Source organism: Piliocolobus tephrosceles, chromosome 3 (assembly GCF_002776525.5).
Source record: "Piliocolobus tephrosceles isolate RC106 chromosome 3, ASM277652v3, whole genome shotgun sequence".
Classification (NCBI taxonomy): domain Eukaryota; kingdom Metazoa; phylum Chordata; class Mammalia; order Primates; family Cercopithecidae; genus Piliocolobus; species Piliocolobus tephrosceles.
Window position 1 is genome coordinate 42,376,149 of NC_045436.1, and position 22,497 is coordinate 42,398,645.

At 38.1% G+C, this 22,497-nt stretch overlaps 1 protein-coding gene across 3 annotated transcripts in view; it reads right to left on the reverse strand.

Annotated features, from left to right (window-relative positions):
- EDNRA (endothelin receptor type A) overlaps window positions 1–22,497 on the reverse strand; it is a 64,008-nt gene that overhangs the window by 3,762 nt on the left and 37,749 nt on the right. The window contains exons 3-7 of one of the 3 annotated variants that reach the window (XM_023227299.2): window positions 20,861–20,988; window positions 8,765–8,963; window positions 5,147–5,299; window positions 1,260–1,393; window positions 726–834 (exon numbers count right to left, since the gene is read on the reverse strand). In XM_023227299.2, coding sequence (XP_023083067.1) covers window positions 726–834; window positions 1,260–1,393; window positions 5,147–5,299; window positions 8,765–8,963; window positions 20,861–20,988 — 723 coding nt within the window. Of the gene's footprint in view, window positions 1–725; window positions 835–1,259; window positions 1,394–5,146; window positions 5,300–8,764; window positions 8,964–13,564; window positions 14,617–20,860; window positions 20,989–22,497 lie in introns of those variants that run through there. The other 2 variants (XM_023227309.1, XM_023227314.2) reach the window with 2 other exon arrangements.

Sequence of the window (22,497 nt, forward strand, 5' to 3'; positions counted from 1 at the left end):
GATTTTGAATAAAATTATATTTGTTCAGATTCCCACAGCAATAAGCATTTACTTTCCTTGAAGATTCTATTACTAAGTACACAATTAAATAGCATTTAATGAGAACTTTCTTTTCTTTTCTTTTTTTTTTTCTGAGACACAGTCTTGCTCTGTCGTCCAGGCTGGAGTGCAGTGGCATGATCTCAGTTCACTGCAAGCTCCGCCTCCCAGGTTCATGCCATTCTCCTGCCTCAGCCCCCCCAGTAGCTGGGACTACAGGCGTCTGCCACCACGCCCGGCTAATTTTTGTAGTTTTAGTAGAGGCAGGGTTTCACCATGTTGGCCAGGATGGTCTAATCAGTGAGAGCTTTCTTAACAATAGAGTTTATATTTTGTCGAGACTTTGGTTCAAGTCTAAGACAGTGTAAGGTACGAATAGGTCTTATGTACTCTGTGTGGCTGGGAGCATACATTGAAACATTTCTCTCTAAAAGGAGGGTTCTAAACTGGCATGTGATTTAGTCCTTTTGATTTTAACCTCTTTGTCTGTGGTTGTCTAAATAGGAACTGCTTTTCTGTTATGCTGACAATCTGACTCTCTTTCTGGGTGATAAAACATGATTTTCACTTCACTGCTAAAAAGGAGTACAGCTGATCAAAGTACTATTACAGCTGGAATTGGCTGTGTCGACTGTTTAATATACTCATTTTGTTGTCTTTAAAAAATACTTGAAAAATCATCTTACCTGGAAACAATTTTTAAATTTCTTGCTCACAAAATACAGAGCTATGGGGTTTATACATGAATTCATGGTTGCCAAGTTAATACCGATGTAATCCATGAGCAGCAAGAAACTACAGCAAAAGAAAATAGTGTAGAATAATTAGAAAATATTGTTTTAAAATCTGCTAACTAGCATTTATTCCTAGAATAAGCATTTTTCTTGCCCAGAAGCCATTTCTTGTGGGTGGCAGTTAGAATTTTGTAAAAAGTGCCTCTTTAAATGGCAGTTTCAGTTTTGCAGGACAGTTACAGATACATCACTACTTGGTTAGCTCAAACCCTTACGCACAGCCTCAGGAGGGGAGTGGCAAGATAACAGACGTGGCTTGCACGAATTTTGGGATCAGTTATAGGCTATGTCAGCTAAAGACAAAAAGTCAGCTTTGCGCTTTTACTTTTCAGGGCTAATGGGCATGTAGAGTAGCTGGTTTTGTAAAAGTATTGTAAATGAAAATCTGAGAAACTCCAATTTTCTAGCGAGTACATAGGATCGTACCTAAGTAATTCACATCGATTCTTGTCCATCTCATTATACACGGTTTTCTTCAATATACGGCTTAAATGAAGAGGGAACCAGCAAAGAGCAAAAATTACAACCAAGCAGAAAACTGTTTTTGCCACTTCTCGACGCTAAAGGAAAGTGAGAAAAAAAAAAAAAAAAGGACAACAAATTTAGTGTTTTTATACTAGATGCAAGAACTACAGTACCAGGAAGTAGCAGACAACAGGGAAAGAATAATTCAAAGAAGAGCCAGGAGAACAGCCTGGCTTACAGTGTCTCTACCTCTTCAAGATTCTAAGGTCAGCGTTCTAACCAAGGAATTGCTAATGATGCTTCTGGGCAGCTTCCAGGAAGGATGGGGACCTCAGGTTGGTTATTAGCGCCAGGACAGAGGTTATATGCCGAGAGAGGTGGAAACTGGCTGGAGGTGAGCCAGCTGAGTCTGCGGCTGTGTGTGTGTAGGTGGCTGAGTCTGCCTGTGTGTGTGTGTAAGGGGGTGGGGTGTGACTGCATGGGGGAAAGGGTTAGCTAATGGCTCTTAATAACAGGTAACTAATTAGCATTAATGATGGCACGGCAGGCAAGGAGACTGAACATCACATTATAATATGCATGGACAAATCAACAAAGACCTTGGGAAAACAAACTAGGAGTGGGGAGCAGAAAAGGAAAAGTCATAGCACTATGTTTTTTCCTTTTCCTGATCTTGAACACAGTTACTATTGGGATTTTTTGCTCTTTAAATTCTTTTCTTAATGACACGCAGTTTCTTAATGACATATAAAAATATTATATATTGTTTGCAAGCAGAAGGATGAGGGTAAAGTATTATCAGCAGTGAGGACTAGAAAATCTGGAACATGCTGACCTTGGACTGACTTCATGGAAGGTTTGCATGCCTTTGAGTCTGCTCAGGATCAGAAAAACTATAAATTAGGAATTATCTGCAACTATTCATTGGCGTGCATTATTTGAGTATTATATTTCATGCATTTGTGTTCCTGACTAGGAACACAAAATGCAATTTGTCTGTAACTGGGATCAGCTAATGTCCAAATAAAACTGATTAAAAACAGCGCCTGGAAGGGTAATGCTGGCTCAACCTGAAACATATAACATTAAGTCTGGGAAGCCTATAATAAACTCACGTGATTGGCTGAGCCATTCAAAAATATTCTGGGGCAGTTTTGATAACTCGCTAATCTAGCTCAAAGAATTGGGAATTCTTTAACCTCTCATAGTCATTGGGCTAGCTGGGATATGGCTTTGGAGTAATGATTGAGGGAAGAAATAAAATATTCAAATCTTCAGGAATGGGGGCTCTTTTTAAAGGGTCATTTTGTGTGTCCAGAAAGACAGTGTGCCCAGAAAAATAGAAAAGCAGTGTATTAGGGGAGAGGTTACCTTTCTTGAGTGCATATTCAAAGAGGATAATGCTTTTAAAAGGTAGTAATTAGTACACTGCCCTGATAGTCTGATATTTGCTTAACCAATATCCAGTCTCCTGTCTTCCTTACCATCACTCAGGTCTTGATTTGTTAAGGCAGCTGGGGAACCTGGCCTAATTATCTACATGCCCACTTGGCACAGTTTTGACCCACTAGATGAAATAGAAACCATTGCATGGGTTTCTGGAAGAGCTACTGAGAAGTATAGGGACACTCCTTTGATGCACACCCACGATATGTTGTTTTCTGTTCTTCCCCTCTTGCTGATTGGAAATCAGATATAAAAGTAGAGCTGCTGCTACTGTCTTCTCAGACTGAAGGAAAGGTCAGCAAAACAGTAGATACCTGGCCTCTAAGTTGGCTTGACCACTAAATCTTGATGTCTGAACTTTTTGCTATGGGAGAAAGATAAACTCCTTCTTGGTCAACTGTTATTTTGGGTTTTGTGTTCTCAGCATCTAAACACAACCCCTGATTGATAAAACTGTCATCATTACGATGAGGAGAAATTAGAGACAACCAAGTAAGAAGCAAAACTATGAGCCCCCCAGAGTATTAGTCAAGATGGCAAGGCTTTGTGCTCTATGCTGGTTCTCCCACAGTCCCATCTGCAGGACCTCCAGCTACCCTTGCTTTTCTGTTCTTAGGATTTGCTGCAGCTTTGAGGGGCACCAAAAGGAACTTTAACTGCATGAGGGCAAAATCTTGGGTTCTAATCTCCATTCAGTTGAGCAAACCTCTTAATCACCTGTATAATAAAGAATATATATCCTACCAATCTCACAGGGCGCTTGGAGGAATCAAATAAGAAAAAGACATGGAAATGGACATGCACTTTAAAAACTTAAAAAATGCTATGTAAACATGAAACAGCATATGACAATTATTCCTAAACCTTATTTAATTATTTCCACAGCAAATACCACTCATAGCTTAAACAGTCTCAATCATGGCATGAATGTAAAAATCTGTATTTTAAAACACTGTTTTTCACAAACCCATTCTAACTACCTCCATTCCAAGGATGAAAGGAAATAATTGTAAACATATTAAGCAACTGGAGTATTTGAAACTTTCATGCCTGAGCAAAGTCATACTAAGGTTTCTCAATGTAATCTTCCTGCTAAATGTCAATGAAAGATAATAGCTACCATTTGTATGGCATGTTAGATTTTATAAAGTACATGCATATACATTCATCCTTTTGATTCTCATAATACTATTGATTCAAATATTATGCTCAATTTACAGATGAAAAGCTGAAGCTCAGAAAAATCAGTATAGTAGTTCAAAAGAGTTGTTGATGAGGAATGATGCTTGCACATGGTAATTATATAGGACAGATTTACAGACTCCATCAACAACTTACATTAACTTTTGATGTAGTTGACCATCATTATATACTCTTCTGTTGCAACAGAGAACTTACCTGAAGTCCTAGGTTTACTCTTAGAATTAATGTAAATTAACATTTGTTTAATACCTAGTAGGCGCTGGGTGCTGTTAGGCATCTTACATGTCTCAGGACATCCCCAGGATGTATTATTATATACATATTATGAGGAACTAGATGTTCAGAGAGATTAAGCAATTTGCCCAAGGTCAGAGAGCCAAGTATGAGTCTAGTTTTGCCCTTGAAAGCCCACAGCTTTACCTGTTCTAATTTCACCCAGGAGGGACCAACATTAGCCTCCTGTTGATATGTTCAAATTCCTTCTAGAACTTTGGGTCTTCCAACATTTTACCTCTTCTAATGTACATGATCCCATTTCCTAGCGTAAGTCTCACATTAGACATTGCTCTGGAGGGGTTCATCTCCTTTTTCCCATTCCCCAAATGCATGGTTCCTATTCCACATTCTAACTAGACTCCCGTTCTTCCACCTGAAATGCTTTCTGTCAACTTCTTCCCCATCAAATCCCATTTAGCCTCCAAGTCTGGTTCAATCCCCCTCATCCATGAACAGCTTCCCCATGACTCTGTCTCATACCCTTCCTGGCTTTCCATAGCACAGGCTACTTTTACCACACCTGTGATTCTATTTTCAAGTTGTTTTGCATGCATATTTTATTTCTACAACGAGACTGTAAATCTGCATGGGGAGAAAGTCATATGCTTCTTTGTGTCCTGGTACAGTTCTAAGCCCAATTCAATGCATGAACTCACATACACACATGCTCAGTACACTCTTGGCAAAATAGAGGGATAGTTCTTCTCTCTCTGGGCCCAGCCTTCAGGACCACTTGTTTCACAAGCAGGCTTCCCATTTTACAAAAGAAATTTCTAACAATATTACCATAAATAAAACAGTTACAAGATAGTATTTTTATTTTAGGAAATCAGGCTAATTCTACTAAAGATGGTATTTGCAGGCCTGCTGCTGTCAAGGACTAACCAGTCCTGGCCAGATTTTCATGATGTTATGGGATTTACCTGCTTAAGATGTTCACTGAGGGCAATTCTCAAGCTGCCATTCCTTCTGTTCAACATCTCACAAGTCATGAGGGTGTAGAAGATCGCAGTGCACACCAAGGGCATACAGAAATAGAACCCAAAGAGCCACCAGTCCTTTACATCTTGGTAGAACTTCAAAGTGAAAAAAAAAAAAAAAAAAAAAAAAAAAAGAAAAAGAGGAGCAGAGTCATGTCAATTAACTGTGCTGTGCCTCTGGTAGCTTTAAGGTCTTTAAACTTGCAGATATGTCTTTTTTTTTTTTTTTTTTTTTTTGAGACGGAGTCTCGCTCTGTCGCCCAGGCTGGAGTGCAGTGGCCGGATCTCAGCTCACTGGAAGCTCCGCCTTCCGGGTTTACGCCATTCCTCTGCCTCAGCCTCCTGAGTAGCTGGGACTACAGGCGCCTGCCACCTCTCCCGCCTAGTTTTTTGTATATTTTTAGTAGAGACGAGGTTTCACCGTGTTAGCCAGGATGGTCTCGATCTCCTGACCTTGTGATCTGCCCGTCTCGGCCTCCCAAAGTGCTGGGATTACAGGCTTGAGCCACCGCGCCCAGCCAAACGTCTTTAAAATCATGCTCTCTTGTTGCAGTAATGGGTTTGGGAGTGGTCCTCAAAATTCAATTAAATTGGAAACTTCAGAAATTATCCTGGCTTTAAACAACACAAAAAGAAACTGCACTTCAAAAATTATCTTGACAAGGATACTTTTCATAGATGGAAGGTTTCAACTACACAATGGAAGAGCCCTAATCAATAAAAATAATGTCCTTCTAAAGCTCATAAAACATGATTTTGAGACAAAAGAATATATATGTTTATCTTTATTTCTTGATGAACCTCAACATTTTGTTAGCGCCTGCTTTACTTTTGACTGTTGTGGTGAAAGTGTATTTAACCTGAAACAGTGAAGGTTATGAATGGCTTGTCTGTGTAGCTTTGGTTAATAGGGTTTAACCCTCTGCCTGGTATGCCTGCTATGTGACCTCAAAGCCAGCCACTTTGAACATCAATAACAATACTCTTCTCCCTCCTTTAATACTTAACCACCTGGAAACGATTGAGGCTGCATATCTCAACTGGGCCATATCTGGTATTAGCTAACTGGGTGGGATTTATAAATACTAAGGTTATTCAGTTTTATGTCTGCTTAAAGAAGAAAACTTAATACCCTATAAAAATGGAAAATGAAAAATGATATCTAAATTCTTCTTCCCATGAAATTAATCACCAACTTGGGAAGAAATGCTTTTTCTTTCCTTATAATGCTTCTTCAGATTGTTAATTTACTAAGGACAATGCAGTTCCCACAGTAAAAAAAAAAACATGCTGCTCTGTAAAAATGTGACAGTTTCTGAATATAGAAAGAGGCTAAGTGGGCTGCATTTATAACATGTCTATTAAAATAATCTAAAAATGGTTCCCAAAGACAAAAAATTTGGGGGAGGAGTTCTTGACTATTTTTATACCACAGACCCTTTTGGAAGTCTGGTAAAGACTATAATCCCTTCTGAGAATAATATTTTTACATGCATAAAATAAAATATATAAGATTGCAATGGAAACCAATTACATTAAAGCACAGCTATCAAAATATTAGAAATTAAATTTTGATGTAGTAATATTGTGTTTATTCACAAATAACAAACTTAATGATGGTTCCAATAACTACCAAACTATTGAAGTATTGAAGTTCTGATCAGCATAAATAATATTTCGAGATTACACAACTGTTACATGGTAAGAAAATGTCTGCTATTTTTATTACTGAAAAAGTCATGATACTGTTAAACACTATGGTGATTTGTTGGGTACATTCATAATGGAAGGAAATGATAAATTCAGTTAGAAGTTAGTGAAAATAAACATGTTGTTTCTTTTCCAACCAAGTTCACAGATCCCTGAATTCTATCCTCAGGTTAAATGCAAACTCCCAAAGGAGTTGGTTTATTCTAAACTGCTTACACAAACATTTCCCTGTTCTCAACACACTGTAGGAAGATTTCAGTCCTGAACTTATAAAAAGTCAGAAGCACTCTCTCTCTCTCTTTTTTTTTTTGAAGTGCAACATGAACACTCCTTTGAGCACCCATTCTCCCTTCTTTTGTATCCTCTTTTTCCTGGTGCACTTGCTGACTGGGTATGAATGACCCAGAAGCAGCTGCAGAGGGTCTGGAGGCTGACCCTTGAGAGGGCTGAATGGAGTCCCCTGCCCCCTCCATGGCAAAGGCCCACAGAGAAATGGGTAATGCATCTCTTTGGAACTGATGTCATCCCCATGGGTAGAGAGGGGCCTCTCATCAGTCTAGGGTAAAGTTGAAGAGCAAGAATAGAAAAAAGAGGGAAAATAAATTTAGAAAAAAAGAACAGGACTTCAGACTTGGAATGAACTCTAAAAAATTATCTGTTCAACTCATACCCTTTACTACAACCGTCTAGCCCACCCATGCCTGAAGGGTGGCTACCCTTTACTTGAACATGTCTAGAAAGGAGACTCCGCCTTTAAGAAACAGCCCATTTCATTTTGTCCGGCTCTAAGGATTAGTAAGCTTCTTCTTATAGTGAACCTCTTTTCTCTAATGTTTGCGTCTGGAATATCTAGATTGCTTATTCACACTGCCCAAATTCTGACAATCTCCTACTGTCTGCTTTGTTTTTCACTTTGAAGACTGACCCAATAAGAAACTTCAATTTTAAGTTGTTAGTTTGGCAGTTTTCATGAGCACTTTTAATTTTAAAACAAGAATTTCCAAGCAGGATAACTGGTCAACTGTAAAACCACGAATTCTGTGAATTTTCCAAGTTGGGAAAGCATACCTTGAGATGTCTGTAAATAATTACATGTGGAATGTGAGCTACATGAAACTTACATCAAAGCACTAAATTACGCTGATTTAAGAGAAATAGTTATCCCTTTGGTTTTCCTCCTCAGTCCACATGTAACTAGTTTTGCAAAAAGATGCATTTTAAATAGGTTTCCCAAAACACTCAGTCATGTGATTAAGCTTTTCAGAAAAACATTAATATGGTCAGGTGTATTAAAAAAAAAAACAACTGAATTTGTTAAACCAAAATATTCTTTTAAAAATTCTACAATTTTATATTATTTGTATATTAGACATAGAAACCATTCTAAAGTAAGTACATGTAAGTACTACTCTCTACTTTGAATTAGTAAATTCATCTTTAAAGAATGTGAGAAATATGCTTCTCCCTAAGTGACATAAGATAAACATCAGTATGTCTTCCAGATGGAAATTGTTGTGTTGTATTCATTATTTCAAAAACAAATAGCATATGTGTACACACACACACACCCCTAGTCCCTCTTTCTTAGTAAATTTGCTTTGGTATTCTTAGTGGTTTGGTGCAGAATAACAGATGTGTCTACCATTGGGGTATAATACAAGAGTGAAAGCCAAAATAACTGTTCTATTCAAGAATCTAGACACAGGTTTAACTACTTTTCATGCAACTGAGGAATATTTGACAGAATAAACCACACTTGGCATTGTGGTGATGTCATCAAATCTCAAGATGGTGAAGTCTAACGGAGGACCTCCTCCCTTCCCCGGTTAATTAATTTTAAACGTTTAGTACCTCCATGAATTTTGACGTAGCATTGAGCATACAGGTTTTATGCTGTTCACCCCTATATTCAAAGGGTACCATGACGAAGCCAATCGCTTCAGGAATGGCCAGGATGAAGGACAGGATCCAGATGGAGACAATTTCAATGGCAGTTACCAAAGGAATCCCAATTCCCTGAACACGACTCCAGGAGGCAACTGCTCTGTACCTGAAAAAAACGGTAATGGAACCAAGTTGTTAGGAAATTTTAAATGTATTTCAATTAAACAAAAATTGTAAGTGCTGGGAAGCTCCTCCCCATTGCCAATACTAGTAATTGGCTTTTTAGGAATTTTCTGAGTCTTGATATGAAAACCAAGTGGGTTTTTTTTTTTTTTTTTTTGAGACGGAGTCTTGCCCTGTCGCCCAGGCTGCCAGGCTGGAGTTCAGTGGTGGGATCTCAGCTCACTGCAAGCTCTGCCTCCCAGGTTCACACTATTCTGCCACCTCAGCCTCCCAAGTAGCTGGGACTACAGGCACTGCCACCACACCCGGCTAATTTTGTTTTTGTATTTTTAGTCGAGATGGGGTTTCACCGTGTCAGCCAGGATGGTCTCAATCTCCTAACCTTGTGATCTGCCCACCTCAGCCTCCCAAAGTGTTGGGTTTACAGGCGTGAGCCACCACATCCGGCCACAAGTGGGGCTTTTAAGAGTTCCACTCATCTGGAAATCAATTGCCTGGCAGGCCTGAGTCTGAGGTCTTCATTTGGTCTAGTGAAATCTTAAGAGCGTTTAGAATGTGGCAGTAACAGACAGTTGTGCCTATGTCTTTTAAGCTGGGGGAGAAATTGGATGGATGGGAGGGATCATGAAAGCTGCTCGTACTTGTTACAGTCATATCTTATTCCTCTTTATAAAATAAAAAAAGAAACCTTAAAGCATTATCTATGAAGTGGGCCTAGATATCCTTGAGTGAATAATAACCACAGATATTCCGTTGTTTCCTCCCTTCTTTCACCCCCAAAATGTCAGCACAGTGGGCTTGTACCAGGTGGCAGTTTTAGTAAATACCTATTTGTGGTAAATGTTAAAGAGGGACTATATCACTCCCATTATGGCCCTGTGCTAGAGTAGATAAAACTTATTTAAAAATACTTTGGTTCCTAACCTTTAGGGTTTACAATCTAACAGAAAAGAATGGTTCATACAGAATATATAACATAAATGTGACTGAACAATTATGTCAGTCAAAAAACTATCTGGTAATAAGAAATTATGCTCACTTTATTTTTTACTTCACTATTTTAATGATAATAATCACATTTAAATGTTATGTCTAAGGAAGGTTTGGTTTAGAAATTCTATGCTCTTTGACCTGATGTGATGGTCTGATGCTAACTGCTTTTAGACTTACTATTAAGAAGAGGCCTGTGATGTGGTATGGTATTTTTGTGGCCTCATTCCTGAAATTTTTGTTGCTGCTGTAGTGGAAAAGAAACATTTTCTTTTTATAGTTTTCATTAGATAGTGCCAGAAGAAGGCTGTAAAACAGACCAAATGCATTGGAGACAGGTGCTCATGGGTTTGCAGCACATACAAAGTAATGTAGAAGATTAATCAATAAAGCCAAGGCAACATACAAGCTACCCATATCCACCAAGACGAGCCCCATCAGTTACATTTAGTGTACTGTCTCAGTACAGTTACACAGTACATGCGTGAAAACACAACTCTTAGAATTATGCTGACTTGATTCTTCACCAGAATTCCCTAGAGATGAGCATGTACAGATTTGTGTATTTTATGATGATGCCACATGGCGTACTATATAGCACGATTTGCTGCAGAAATGTTTTATAAAAGATTTTTCGGGTAAATAAGATTTATGTACAATAAAAATCTCAAAAAAGTCCAGATTATTTCAAAATGGGATAAAATACAGCTATGCAAACAGACCAAGAAAATCCTTTTATGATCTAACCAAGATTCAATTTTAAAATTTATGGTTATTTCCATAAATTGTCCAGTGGGATAAAAATCATTGTTTATTTTTCTTTGTTCCCTTATTAAACTGGCAGCCTGATACCCAGTAAAAGCTAAGAGGAATGGAGACGGGATGTCTATATCCCAAGGCTGTCAACGGAGTTACATCTATTTCTTCTTCCCTTCTCTCAGGTTGTTTACCGGGGAAGGTGATTTAAATAAAACACCCTATTTCAATAGAGAGTAAGAAAGCCTGATTTCCCTGCCGGGATTTGGGGTGAAAAGTGGCTTAAGGAATAAAATGTGGTCAACATGTTCTTATGGTGAACATATTCACAGACCAGCTTCATTTTTATAAAGTGCCATGAGTTCCCAGAATATTACACATCCATAATCCAATGTAAATTCAACATTCACAAATAAGTAAAAGTCATTTTTAGAGTCTAGTTTAGCAAATAATTCATGATCAGTCTGCTCCTTCATTAACCCACTTGCTGAGAATTAGAATATTTTCCATTTATAATCACACAGATCTTGATAACATCTCCATGAGCTAAGGGGAAAACGACCATAAGAGCAATTAGAAACAATCATTTGTGATCATGAAGGTGGGGAAAGGTATGGAAACCATGAAACACTGGATGTTTCAAAACTGATTTCTATTTGGAATACAATGGCACAACATACTGACATACAAATACGCTTTTCTTATGAGTTGCGATTATAAACAGCCTTCCATCTAGTCAGTATGTATATACATCTCTCTCTGTATATCTATGACATCTTCAGTTGTCATGGAAAATCTGCAAGTGTAGATTCCACCACTGACAACTGCTGTTCCAGAAAGAATCCCTCCTCTCTGAAATGCTTTCTTCACTTGGTTTCCACCACAGTCTCCCAGTTTTCCTTCTGACTTACTGGCCATTCCTTCTCATTTACCTGGCTGGACCCTGCTTTCTCCACAAATTCTTAGCACTGGATTTGTCTGAGGGCTTAGTGCTCAGACGTTTTTTCTATCTATGCGCTCTCCTTTGGTGATCTCATCTAGTCTCATGGCTTTAGTATCATTTTAACTATCCATCTACTGGTAATTCCTAAATGTATACCTCTAGCCTGGTGCCTCACCTTTAACTCTAGACTTGTATCTCCAACTGCTTACTTGCGAGCTCCACTAGGACACCTAATAGGCATCTAAACACTCCCAAATCAGCCCTTGTTTTCCTTGCCACTAAATCTTTCTGCAGTTTTTACCATCTCTGGCCCCAAACACTGGGTTAGATTTTACTCCTCTTCCACCACACATCCAGTCCTTCAGCAAATCTTGCAACAACTTCCTTCAAGGTATATCCAAAGGCAACCACTTTTCACCATTGTACCTGTTATTGCAGTGCCTTGATGATTGCCATAGCTTCCTAACTGATCTCCCTATGTCCACCTTGCTTTGCCACAGCCTACTCTGAACATAGCAACTGGAGTGAGGCTGTTGCGTCAGACCATAGCACCCTCTGCTCCAAACCCCCCAGTGGCTTCCCACCCCTGTGAGAATGCCCACAGGTGTCCTTAGAGCTGCTTCCTCACTTCCTTCAGGTTTTTACTCACTTGGAGTTTTTCACGGAAGCCTTCCCCGGAAACCCTAAAGTTTGCCAACTCCCCCTCCAGAATTGTTTCTCTCACCCTGATTCATTTTCCCCCAATGCACTACTATGCTCTATTTATTTATTTGGTTTATCATCTATGCTCTCCCCTCTCCTTTAGAATATAAGTTCCCAGCTGGGTGCGTTGCCTTGTGCTTGCAATCCCAGCACTTTGGGAGGCTGAAGGGGTGATCACTTGACACCCTGGGCAACATGGTGAAATTCCATCTCTACAAAAATACAAAAATTAGCTAGGCATGGTGGTGCGTGCCTATAGTCCCAGCTACTTGGGAGGCTGGGATGGGAGGATCTGCTGAGCCCAGGGAGGTTGAGGCTGCAGTGATCCATGATCATGGCACTGCACTCCAGCCTGGGCAACAGAGTAAGGTCCTGTCTGGGGAAAAAAAAAAAAAAAAAAAAAAAGAAAAGAAAAAAAGTGAAAAAAAACATATAAGCTTCATAAGGGCTGACATTTTGTATGTTGGTCACAATACCTAGAACCACAAATGCCGAATAAACATCTGTTGAATGAAGTGTTTTTTTGTTGGCGTTTTCATGTATGTTACCATGCATGTACCTTACTTTAATTGGCTAGGGAGTTCTTAATCTCTAGGGAATTCTGGTGACGAACCAGTCAGCATAATTCTTAGATTTGTGTTTACACAGATGTACTGTGTAAACTTACCTTACCTTAATTGGCTAAAGCTAATAACACACTACATTCTGATCATTTTCCTATTTTTCAAGCTAGCCATGAATTAGGCCACAGATTAAAAGCAAATACTTTTAGAGGTCTAGATTCAATAATTTAAAGGAGGGATTTATGGGCTGATCTTTCTGCCCCATATGTTCCAGTTGGGAACCTGAGAACTGGCATCTTGCCACATCCTCTGCCTGGTCTCCAGTGAACCTGGGGCGTCTGGACTGTGGCTCAGCGCTGCCAACTCCTGGTAGAGCCTTTTCCCATTATATCACCTTGTACCCTGTCATGTGATAGGCCAAAATAAAAGTATAAAATATATATTTATTCATGTAAAGATGTTTGTTAGTGTCTGTATCTATAAATAGATTTTTACATGTTATCAAGGCCAGAGGCATTTAATGCATGTTTATTGAATCTTGAAGGTGTGGTCTGGGAGAGTCATTAAGTTTAAAAATGTTTATTCTGAAAGAACTTTAAAGCATTATAAAATAAAATTTAAAAAGATCACTTCAACAAAATCTATTTTTTTTACTCTTTTCTTGTTTTTATTCTCATAGGCATAGTTTGAATAGACTATAATCATATGACTCACAATTTTTAAATTTTAGCTTTATTTACATTAAAAATACTCTTCTATGTTTCTACATGGGTGTGGCACTTATCAATTTAATGGCTACACAGTATAACAAGATTTTGATATAATTTACTTGAATCTTTTTTCTATGTTCACATCATTTCTAGTGTTTCACAGTTGTCAATAAGACACCTATAAGCTTGTTTGTACACGTAATTTTTTCTCTTTCTGAATGATTTTTCTGGATTAATTATCTTGAGTGGGATTACTGGATCAGGGAATAAATAGGTGGCTGAAGTGCCTTAAAAAAGAAGTTTCTACCAAGTGCCTATCAATGAATGCTTGCCTGTGTTAGAATTTATTATTTATTCTTATTTGCCACTTCCATAAGGTACAGTGCCACCCCTATCTTTACCTCTGCACATCTTTAATTAACAGCAAACTTGATCATTTGTAATGGTTGCTAATGATTTATATCTCTCATACCATATGGAGGTTTGGAAGCTAAATACTGGCAGGAAGAATTCTTCTTTAGAGACAGGGTCTTACTCTGTCATCCAGGCTGAAGTGCAGTGCACAGTCATAGCTGCGGCCTCAAACACCTGTGCTCCCTTAAGGGATCCTCCTACCTGAGGCTCCCAAGTAGCTAGGATTATGGGTGCGCACCACCCTGCCAGGCTAATTTTTAAAAATATTTTTTGTAGAGACAGGGATCTCGCTATGTTGTCCAGGCTAGTCTCGAATTCCTGATTTCAAGCCATCCTCCTGCTTTGGCCTTCTAAGGCTGAGCCACTGCAACTGCTTGGCCAATTCCAATTTAGAAGAGAATCAGGTATGGTGAATTAAAAGAGAGCCGCAAATGCTTTACCACTTCTTCAGCTGAGTTCTTAAATTGAGCTGACCTGTGACTACTTTGATCAATTGAGTGTGGCTAGAATGATGTTTTGCAGTTCCAGGTCTGGCTTCTGACAGGAGCCTTGAGCCTGCTGGAGCAAAAACGTTGCGAGGACCCTGAGACTACATGGAGGGGGAGATGGGCTCTGCTGAGCTCAGACTTCCAGCTGTCCTTGCTAAGGTGCCAGGCATGTGTGTGTTGGACCTCTGAAACAAGCTCAGAGTCAGCTGAAGTCCACCAACCGCAGCTGAAGTGACAAGGAGCAGAAGAATTGCCCAAATTCCTGACCTGCAGCATGGCGAGATATGATAAAATGGTTGCTGTTCTGAATTGCTAAGTTTTGGGGTAGTTATCCAAGAGAAATGGGGTAGCAAAATTAACCAGTTGCCTTATCTTAACAATAGAATAAGAAAAAAGAACAAATAACTCAGTGCAATAGTGAACAGACCCCCAAATAAGATCCTATTGCCCTAGCCAGCCCTGGACTTTGTCCAGTTCCTCGCTCGTGTCTTCTGGCTCAGACCCCTCCTCTGTGTCTTCACTATTGTCATGATGCAATAGAAAACCATAACACCAAGAAAATAAGGAGAAACCAAGTCCAGCTCTAACAAAGAGGTTTTTCTGAAAACCACCTTCATGTTTCTTAAGTTAGGATATGTCTTTGAGAATATCACAGAGACCACTGAGCAATTATTTGAAATGATAGGTTCAAGAACTGACATCAGGTTTTCAGCCATATAAAACAAAGCTGCCTTATTAATGGATCTTTGCAACTTTTCCAAGTATCTAATAACACATCATCTGGAATAGTTGTTAAAAGAGTTTTATCTTTTTACAGCCTACTTCCCCAGGCAACTTTTAACAAGTTGGATCTGTACCCAGACCTTTTTACTGGTCTGACTCCATCATCATCATCTTCCACTTTAACACGACTTAGCAAAGAACAACAGTGATCCCTCCTATCCCCCTCCTGCTGCTGCTGTTTTTTTTTTTTTTTTTTTTTTTTTTTTTTTGCCTCCAAACAAACTCAAAGTAATATATAAAACTTGTCACTTTCAGCATGTAAAAATACCTATTTTAATAGCTGGTAATGGCTGGTTATTCATTTTTGTTGGGAAAAGTTTATTCATTATAGAAGTATACTGCCTTAGAATTAAAAAGATATTTCACCGAGAAAGCTGGATTGGGGTCAAAATTTGTTTCTGAATTTCTTCAGTTCCTGATTTATCTTTTTCTCAAGTGACCAAGGATGTGAAGCTAGATTCATGGAGAATTATTCAAAAGGTTAAACTGAGACAAGTCCATAGTTGAAATTAGCAACGAAAGCCTATCCATTCTGGCAGAAATCTCGTGCTTTCTCTCAGTCCTGTTTCCCTTATTCAGATTAAAAGCTGATAGTGAGAAAGCTAGATCTTTTCTTTGATCTTACATCATTCTGTAATCATTGATTAATGAAGTAATAAAGAAATCCTATAGAACTTGGATGTATGGGTTCCCTCATTTTCTTTCAAACAACTCTGAAATGTGAGATAATAATTATATTTTAAAAATACTGTGTAAAAATATCATGGGAACTCTTTGTCCTGGGCCATAATTTATGCAGCTCATAAAACGAAAGTAGGGATTCACAAACTGCAACAGGTTCCAAACTCTCTTTTTATTCCTTGTTTTATTTGAAAAAGTGTTTTTTTTTTTTTTTTTTTTGTAGTAGAATATAATGCAACCAAATGGAGAGTTAAAGCAAATGGAATCTTATCTTCAGGAATTAAGTGTGAATGATTCATTCTCTGTGTGAAAGCTTTTGAAATAGAAATGTCAAATAGATTCCCTACATACAAGTCCTGGAGCTTACCAAATGAAATGTAAATGGTAAAGTGTGTGTCTAGGGAACAAAGAATGATTAGTTTATTTTCAAGGAAAAACTTTTTGGATTAAGGCTGATTTTTTTGTGAGAGTGGAATTTTAAAATAGTTCATCTCCTTGATCTACAACTCAGATCAAATCTTAATGAGATAGATTCTTGGCATTATTTTTTCTTTCTTTCTTTTCTCTTTGTTTCTTGTCTTTCTTTTCCTTCTCTTTCCTCCTTCAGTCCTTCCTTTCTTTTTAACTAAGAATGACTCACATTTCATTTGATACACAACTATTTATCGTGACGGAACATCTTATTTCTTGTTCTTCATGCATGAGATGAAGACAGGAGGTGGTATGGGTGAGGTGACCCAACACTAGACATAGGAATCTACGACCTAACCTTCCCCCATCTCCCCGACTCAACACTGGGCATGATTGAACTGGGCATGATTGAAGCTGGGCATGATGCTGTGAGATCCCCTCAAAGAAGAAAGAGGAGGCAGAACAAAAAAGCGAGGAGGAACCAGCTCTGCCCCCTGGGCCTATGAGAGGAGTGACAAATATTTTCCCCAGCTTATTACTTGTTTTTTTTTTTTTTTTTTTTTTAAGTTTTATGAATGTTTAATCTGAAGGTTTTAAAGTACTATATCGTAAAATACATTTATACTTTTATCCAGAATTTCTACCATTGTTTTAAAGTTCAGAAGGGTCTTCCTTCCCTTTCCAGAGATCAAAAAGATAGTCTATTTTCTTCTACTGCTTTATGGTGTAAACAAAAAATAAAATTCTAAGCCCCTCAAACGACTGAATGGATCCCTCCTCTTGGCCAAGGGGATTTCAAAGAAACCTAAAAAACGAGTTCAGGCCATGATGGGAAGGGGATGTCGGACCTGCCTCTTCATACTCTCGTCTCTTTGGAATTCAGGCACAACAGGCCAGCATTAACGTTAAAATAGATCTTAAGACAACAAAACAGATTCTCTGTAGCAGTGAGATACCAAATCCCAACCATACTCTAGTATAGCATCACATGACAGAGAGAAGGCCCTGAAAGAAATAGAACTATTTCACTCCAAAATATATTTCTTTGACCTATTTTGAAATGACCCTGTATAGCCATCTCTTGTGGGGAAAATTTACATTCTGTAGATAATTCCCTTCCATTTCCAGGTCTTTTCCTGATCCAGGAGAGATTTAACTAAGAGTCTGGCACCTTTTAAGATCTGATAAGAGATATTTACCATCTATTCTCATACTACCTGGAGGTTTCATCTACATAGAACCTTGGCTTCCACAACCCCCTTATCCTAACCCCAAGCACTTCTTGTCAGCATTTGCTGACTTCAAATCTTTAGGCAAAACTTAACTCTTTCAACTAAATGCCAGTCAGGAAATATTTGAATCCACCTATGACCTGGAGGCACCGCCCTGCCCTCCTTGCCCACCCTCCACTTCAAGATGTCCCACATTTCCAGGCCAAACCACTGTAAACCTTACATGTATGGATTTATGTTTTTGCCCGTAACATCTGTCTCCCGCAAATGTATAAAATTAAACTGTAACTCAACAACCTTGGGCACAGGTTCTCGGGACGTCCCGAGGCTGTGTCACGGGTCATGATCTTCACATTTGGTTCGGAATACATCTCTTCAACTATTTTTCAGAGTTTGACTTTCTTCGTCAACAATGGTTTGAGTTTTTACGTGCTTGAGTATAGTGGTTAAGAATGCAGACTACCAACATTTGATTACTGGCTCCAGCACTTAGTAGCCATGCTGACTTGGTTAATCTCTTTCAACCTCAGCTTCCCTATCTGTAAAGTGGAGATAACACACCAACTATCACCGTTACATAAACTAATTTTTTTTTGAGACAGAGTCTCACTCCATCACCCAGCCTGGAGTGCAGTTGTCTAATCTCGGCTCACTGCAACTTCTGCCTCCTGGGTTCAAGTGATTCTTGTGCCTTAGCCTCCCAAGTAGCTGGGACTACAGGTGCCTGCCGCCATGCCCAGCTAATTTTTGTATTATTTGTAGAGATGAGGTTTAACCTGTTGGGCAGCCTGGTCTTGAACTCCTGGCTTCAAGCGATCTGCCCACCTTGGCCTCACAAAGTGCTGGGATTACAGGCATGAGCCACCTCACTCAGCCCTAAACTAATTTTTGTAAAGTATTTTCAACAGGGCCTAACACTTAGTAATACTCAATAAATGATAATAATTATAAATATTATTATTGATATGTAGCAGAAGACTTTAACATGCTTTTTCCCTCAGATGGCTAAATAGCATTATTTATTGATAAAACTTTCCTTCCCTGATTATATTCAAAGTGATTTCAGCCTATATTATTAATACACTCTTGTGTATTCCAGCCCCTGAGTCGAGTTTTCCCACTGATTTGTCATTGTGTTCATGGGTTTGCATTATATTGTTTAAAACACTGTAGCTTTATAGCACTTAAAATGACCACATAGGCCACTGCATTCTAGTCTGGATGACAGAGCAAGACCCTGTATTTTAATAAAAAGACAAATCATATAGGAAGAACATGTGTGTGGGACACATTGATCTTTTTTCAAAATGTCATGATTATTTTCCCATTTCTTTTCTCTACATGAATTTTAGAGTTATAACTAAAAAATTTAATTAGATATTATAATGAAAATACATGGTTACATCTCTGAAAGAAATGTAACTTGATAATATACAGCTTGATGAATACAGGAAAAATTTTACTTGTATTAGCAATGTAAAAGAGGCGATTTAATGCCTTTAACTTTTAGATAATAGAACAATTTGAATGAAAGAAGAAATGATGTTGGGATGCTGGGAGTGGGAACATCAGAGTGAGAATTTATTAGTGAATCAAATCCACATCGTAAGTGTTTATTCAGCTTTTTATGGTCTGAGTTACCATGATCTATTTAGTCAAGTGGAGATTATACAGTTGCCACTTATGGTATGCAAGTGTTTTTATGCAGCAGCCTTTAACATCTAATATAATGTAGATGTAACCCAAAGAGACCCTAGGCTTTCCTGCAAATCAGTGAAGGGTCTTATTAATAGATGATAAAATTATTTCTAATCTTTGGGTTTACCATTGCAATGGGAACATTTTTGTCAATGGTATGATTGCATTTTAAATTACTAATGAAATTATTTTTTGTGTTTTATTTTTAATAATACTAACGATTTTTATTTTGTGTTTCACAGTTAAAGTCATTTATTCATTCATTCATTCATTCATTCATTCATTCATTCATTCATTCATTCCTGGGCTCAGGTGATTCTCCCACCTTAGCCTCCTGAATAGCTGGGACTACAGGCATGCACCACCATGCCCAGCTAATTTTTTGTATTTTTGGTAGAGATGGGGTTTTACTATATTACTCAGGCTAGTTTCAAACTCCTGGGCTCAAGCAATCAGCCCACCTTGGCCTCCTAAAGTGCTAGGATTACAGGTGTGAGCCACCGTGCCCAGCTGACATAAATTTATAACAAGGATACCATTCTAATTTTCTAATTACTGACTGAATGCACATTTTTATGTTTTAACAGTAACAATTTTTGTCCTAACAATAATTATAAATGTAAAATAACAGAATATCTGTAAACACTTTAATGTTCTTTAGGAGAGTGGGCCTTTTATTTCTGTAATGATGAGACTTAGGTTCCCTCATAAAGTGTCAGGGAATAAGTTAGAATGAAAACCTCTTTTAAATTGTATGTAGGCTAATTAAATAGGCCATTATACACCACTTGTGTGAAATTATAGTAAATTTAAAAGAGTACCACAGAATGTGTTATAAAGTTCCTAATTTCATTCTTTATCATTGCTGCTATGAAAACCAGAAGGTAAAGAAAATATCATCTAGAAGTTCACAGAATTCAGAAGGGCTTCTTTAGAGAATTCTTAACAATCATGTGTGCAGATTCTGGAAAGACTAAGGGACATTTGATGAAGTTTTCAGAATTGGATAAAGGGATGCTTCTGGTGTTGCCTTCTTTTTAAAACTTATGAAACATTTCAGGCTTTCAAAAAGGCAGGGAGAAGAACATAGCAATATGGAGCACTTACCTCTCACTCAATTAATTAAACATTACGGATATAATTGAACAGTATCATCATTTTTTAATGATAAATTTACCAGGTGAAATATAGGATTTGCATATCCTGGAATCTCCTTTTCACAAAGTTTATTCCATCTAATATGTTAATTTTCCCTTTGTTGTCAAAAGGGTGTCAATGGGTATTATTGATAAAATGCTCTATGTACATAATTGTCTGAGCCAAAGATGGCTAATAATCAGCAAATGTGGAAGGTAATTCTAAACAGCAAAGGCAAGGTGGTTAATGCTTTAATTCACTTGAAGCTGTATCAACAACTGTCCTGGGCACCAATTCTCTTGACTTCTCTTCTTTTTGAGAAAAATGCTTTTCTAAGCCCAGCAAAAGAGCAAAGGGAAAGAACCACGTTACCTGTCAACACTAAGAGCGCAGAGGTTGAGGACGGTGATCCCCACTGAGGACTTCTGCAAAAAGGGGAACAGCTTGCAAAGAAATACGCCAAAGTCATTGTGATCAAAAGGCCAGCGCCCAGCCAGCAGCTGAAAGAAGGAGACACAGTGGTAAGAAGTGGTAGAGCTGGCACGGAGCATGCGGGCACTTACATTTCTAGTTATGCGTCCCAGCTTCTAAATTTTATTCACAGTGCTTTTCAGTTAGCACTGTAGCAAAAGAATATTACTATTGTTATTTTTTTCTTTCATGTTTTAAAGCCTCAGCAATTTTTAGTCTGGAAAGATATAGAGAATATATTATAATTATTAATATATAGTAACATATGAATCTATTGATATATATTTAATATATAATACATAATATAGTGTATTAATACTATAATACATACTTATATATTAAATATATTACAGTTATATAACACAATTTAATAACACAAGAGATGTGGCTTTGATCTCACATCAACTAGTGATGCTGCCTACTTTTCAAACAGTAGCAAAAGTTTGGGATTTTGGGAGACAGCTCAGCTGAGACGCAGACAGTAGTTTTTTATCTGTGCTTACTAAACCATGGGTAAAGCAAATAATTTCAACTCCTGAAATTGGCAGATTATATTATCTCCTGACAAGCAGCCAAAACTATGAAAGGTTAGGGAGAATACTGGAAAAAAACAAAGGGGTGTAGAAGCTACTAATTTTGGCAGGTAGCTAACACCTAAAGCCACTTACCTTTTCCTCTGTGCTTAAGGGGCTGACTCTGCTTCAGTAGATGTGATGTAAGTGGCTTTTCTCTATTTAGGCTCAAACTTCCCCTTACTATACAGAAAAATGTGATTACCTTGCTCTGTTGGTATCATTTGCAGAAAAATCTGTTCTTCCATGTTGACAATTTCCAATCTTGTTTGCAAGGCAAGAGTGGACACCCTCTGGTGGCTGTGCTGGGTAGCAGACACATAACAATAGCTACCAGTACTCTGTATTTGTCTAATTAGGTATTGTACTGAGAGCATGGGCTTAAATAATAGCTCAGCTACCTAAAAGGGGGAAGGAAGTTCCTGCTGAACATATGATGCCTTTTCAAGTGTGAAAATGGTATTGATTTCCTTTCTAATTTGTTGCTTAGTGACTCAATTTAAACTTAACTCACTAGGAAACAGTATTCTACTAACCTGACAAACACTCCTTTTTCTCTTTTTTTGAAAAGTTCTTTTTGCCATAGTAACTCTAAGCTAGGCTTTGAATTTCTTTTCTACTATTTCCAAAAGATGATGTGAGGTTTAATTTCATGGTCAGTGTGATCCATAACACCAGTCTATTGAAAGAGATTGGGAAACCAGTACCCCGTAGATAAAGAATGAGAACTTGGTTACACAGGGAAGTGTCTCATTCTGTGATTTTTGGCTAAGACCCTATACAACTTCATTACAGAAATTTTCTCTCTTTAGTTTTCAAGCTTACTTCCCTTTCTTCTAAATTGTTTTTGAAAAGAACCTTTTTCTTCAATCCAATTGTGCTTCTGGTTTCTTCTTCATCTCACTATAAACAGTCTCGATTGGTGTCTTCTCAAAATTTCCTCATAAACTTTTGTCCAAGGACAAC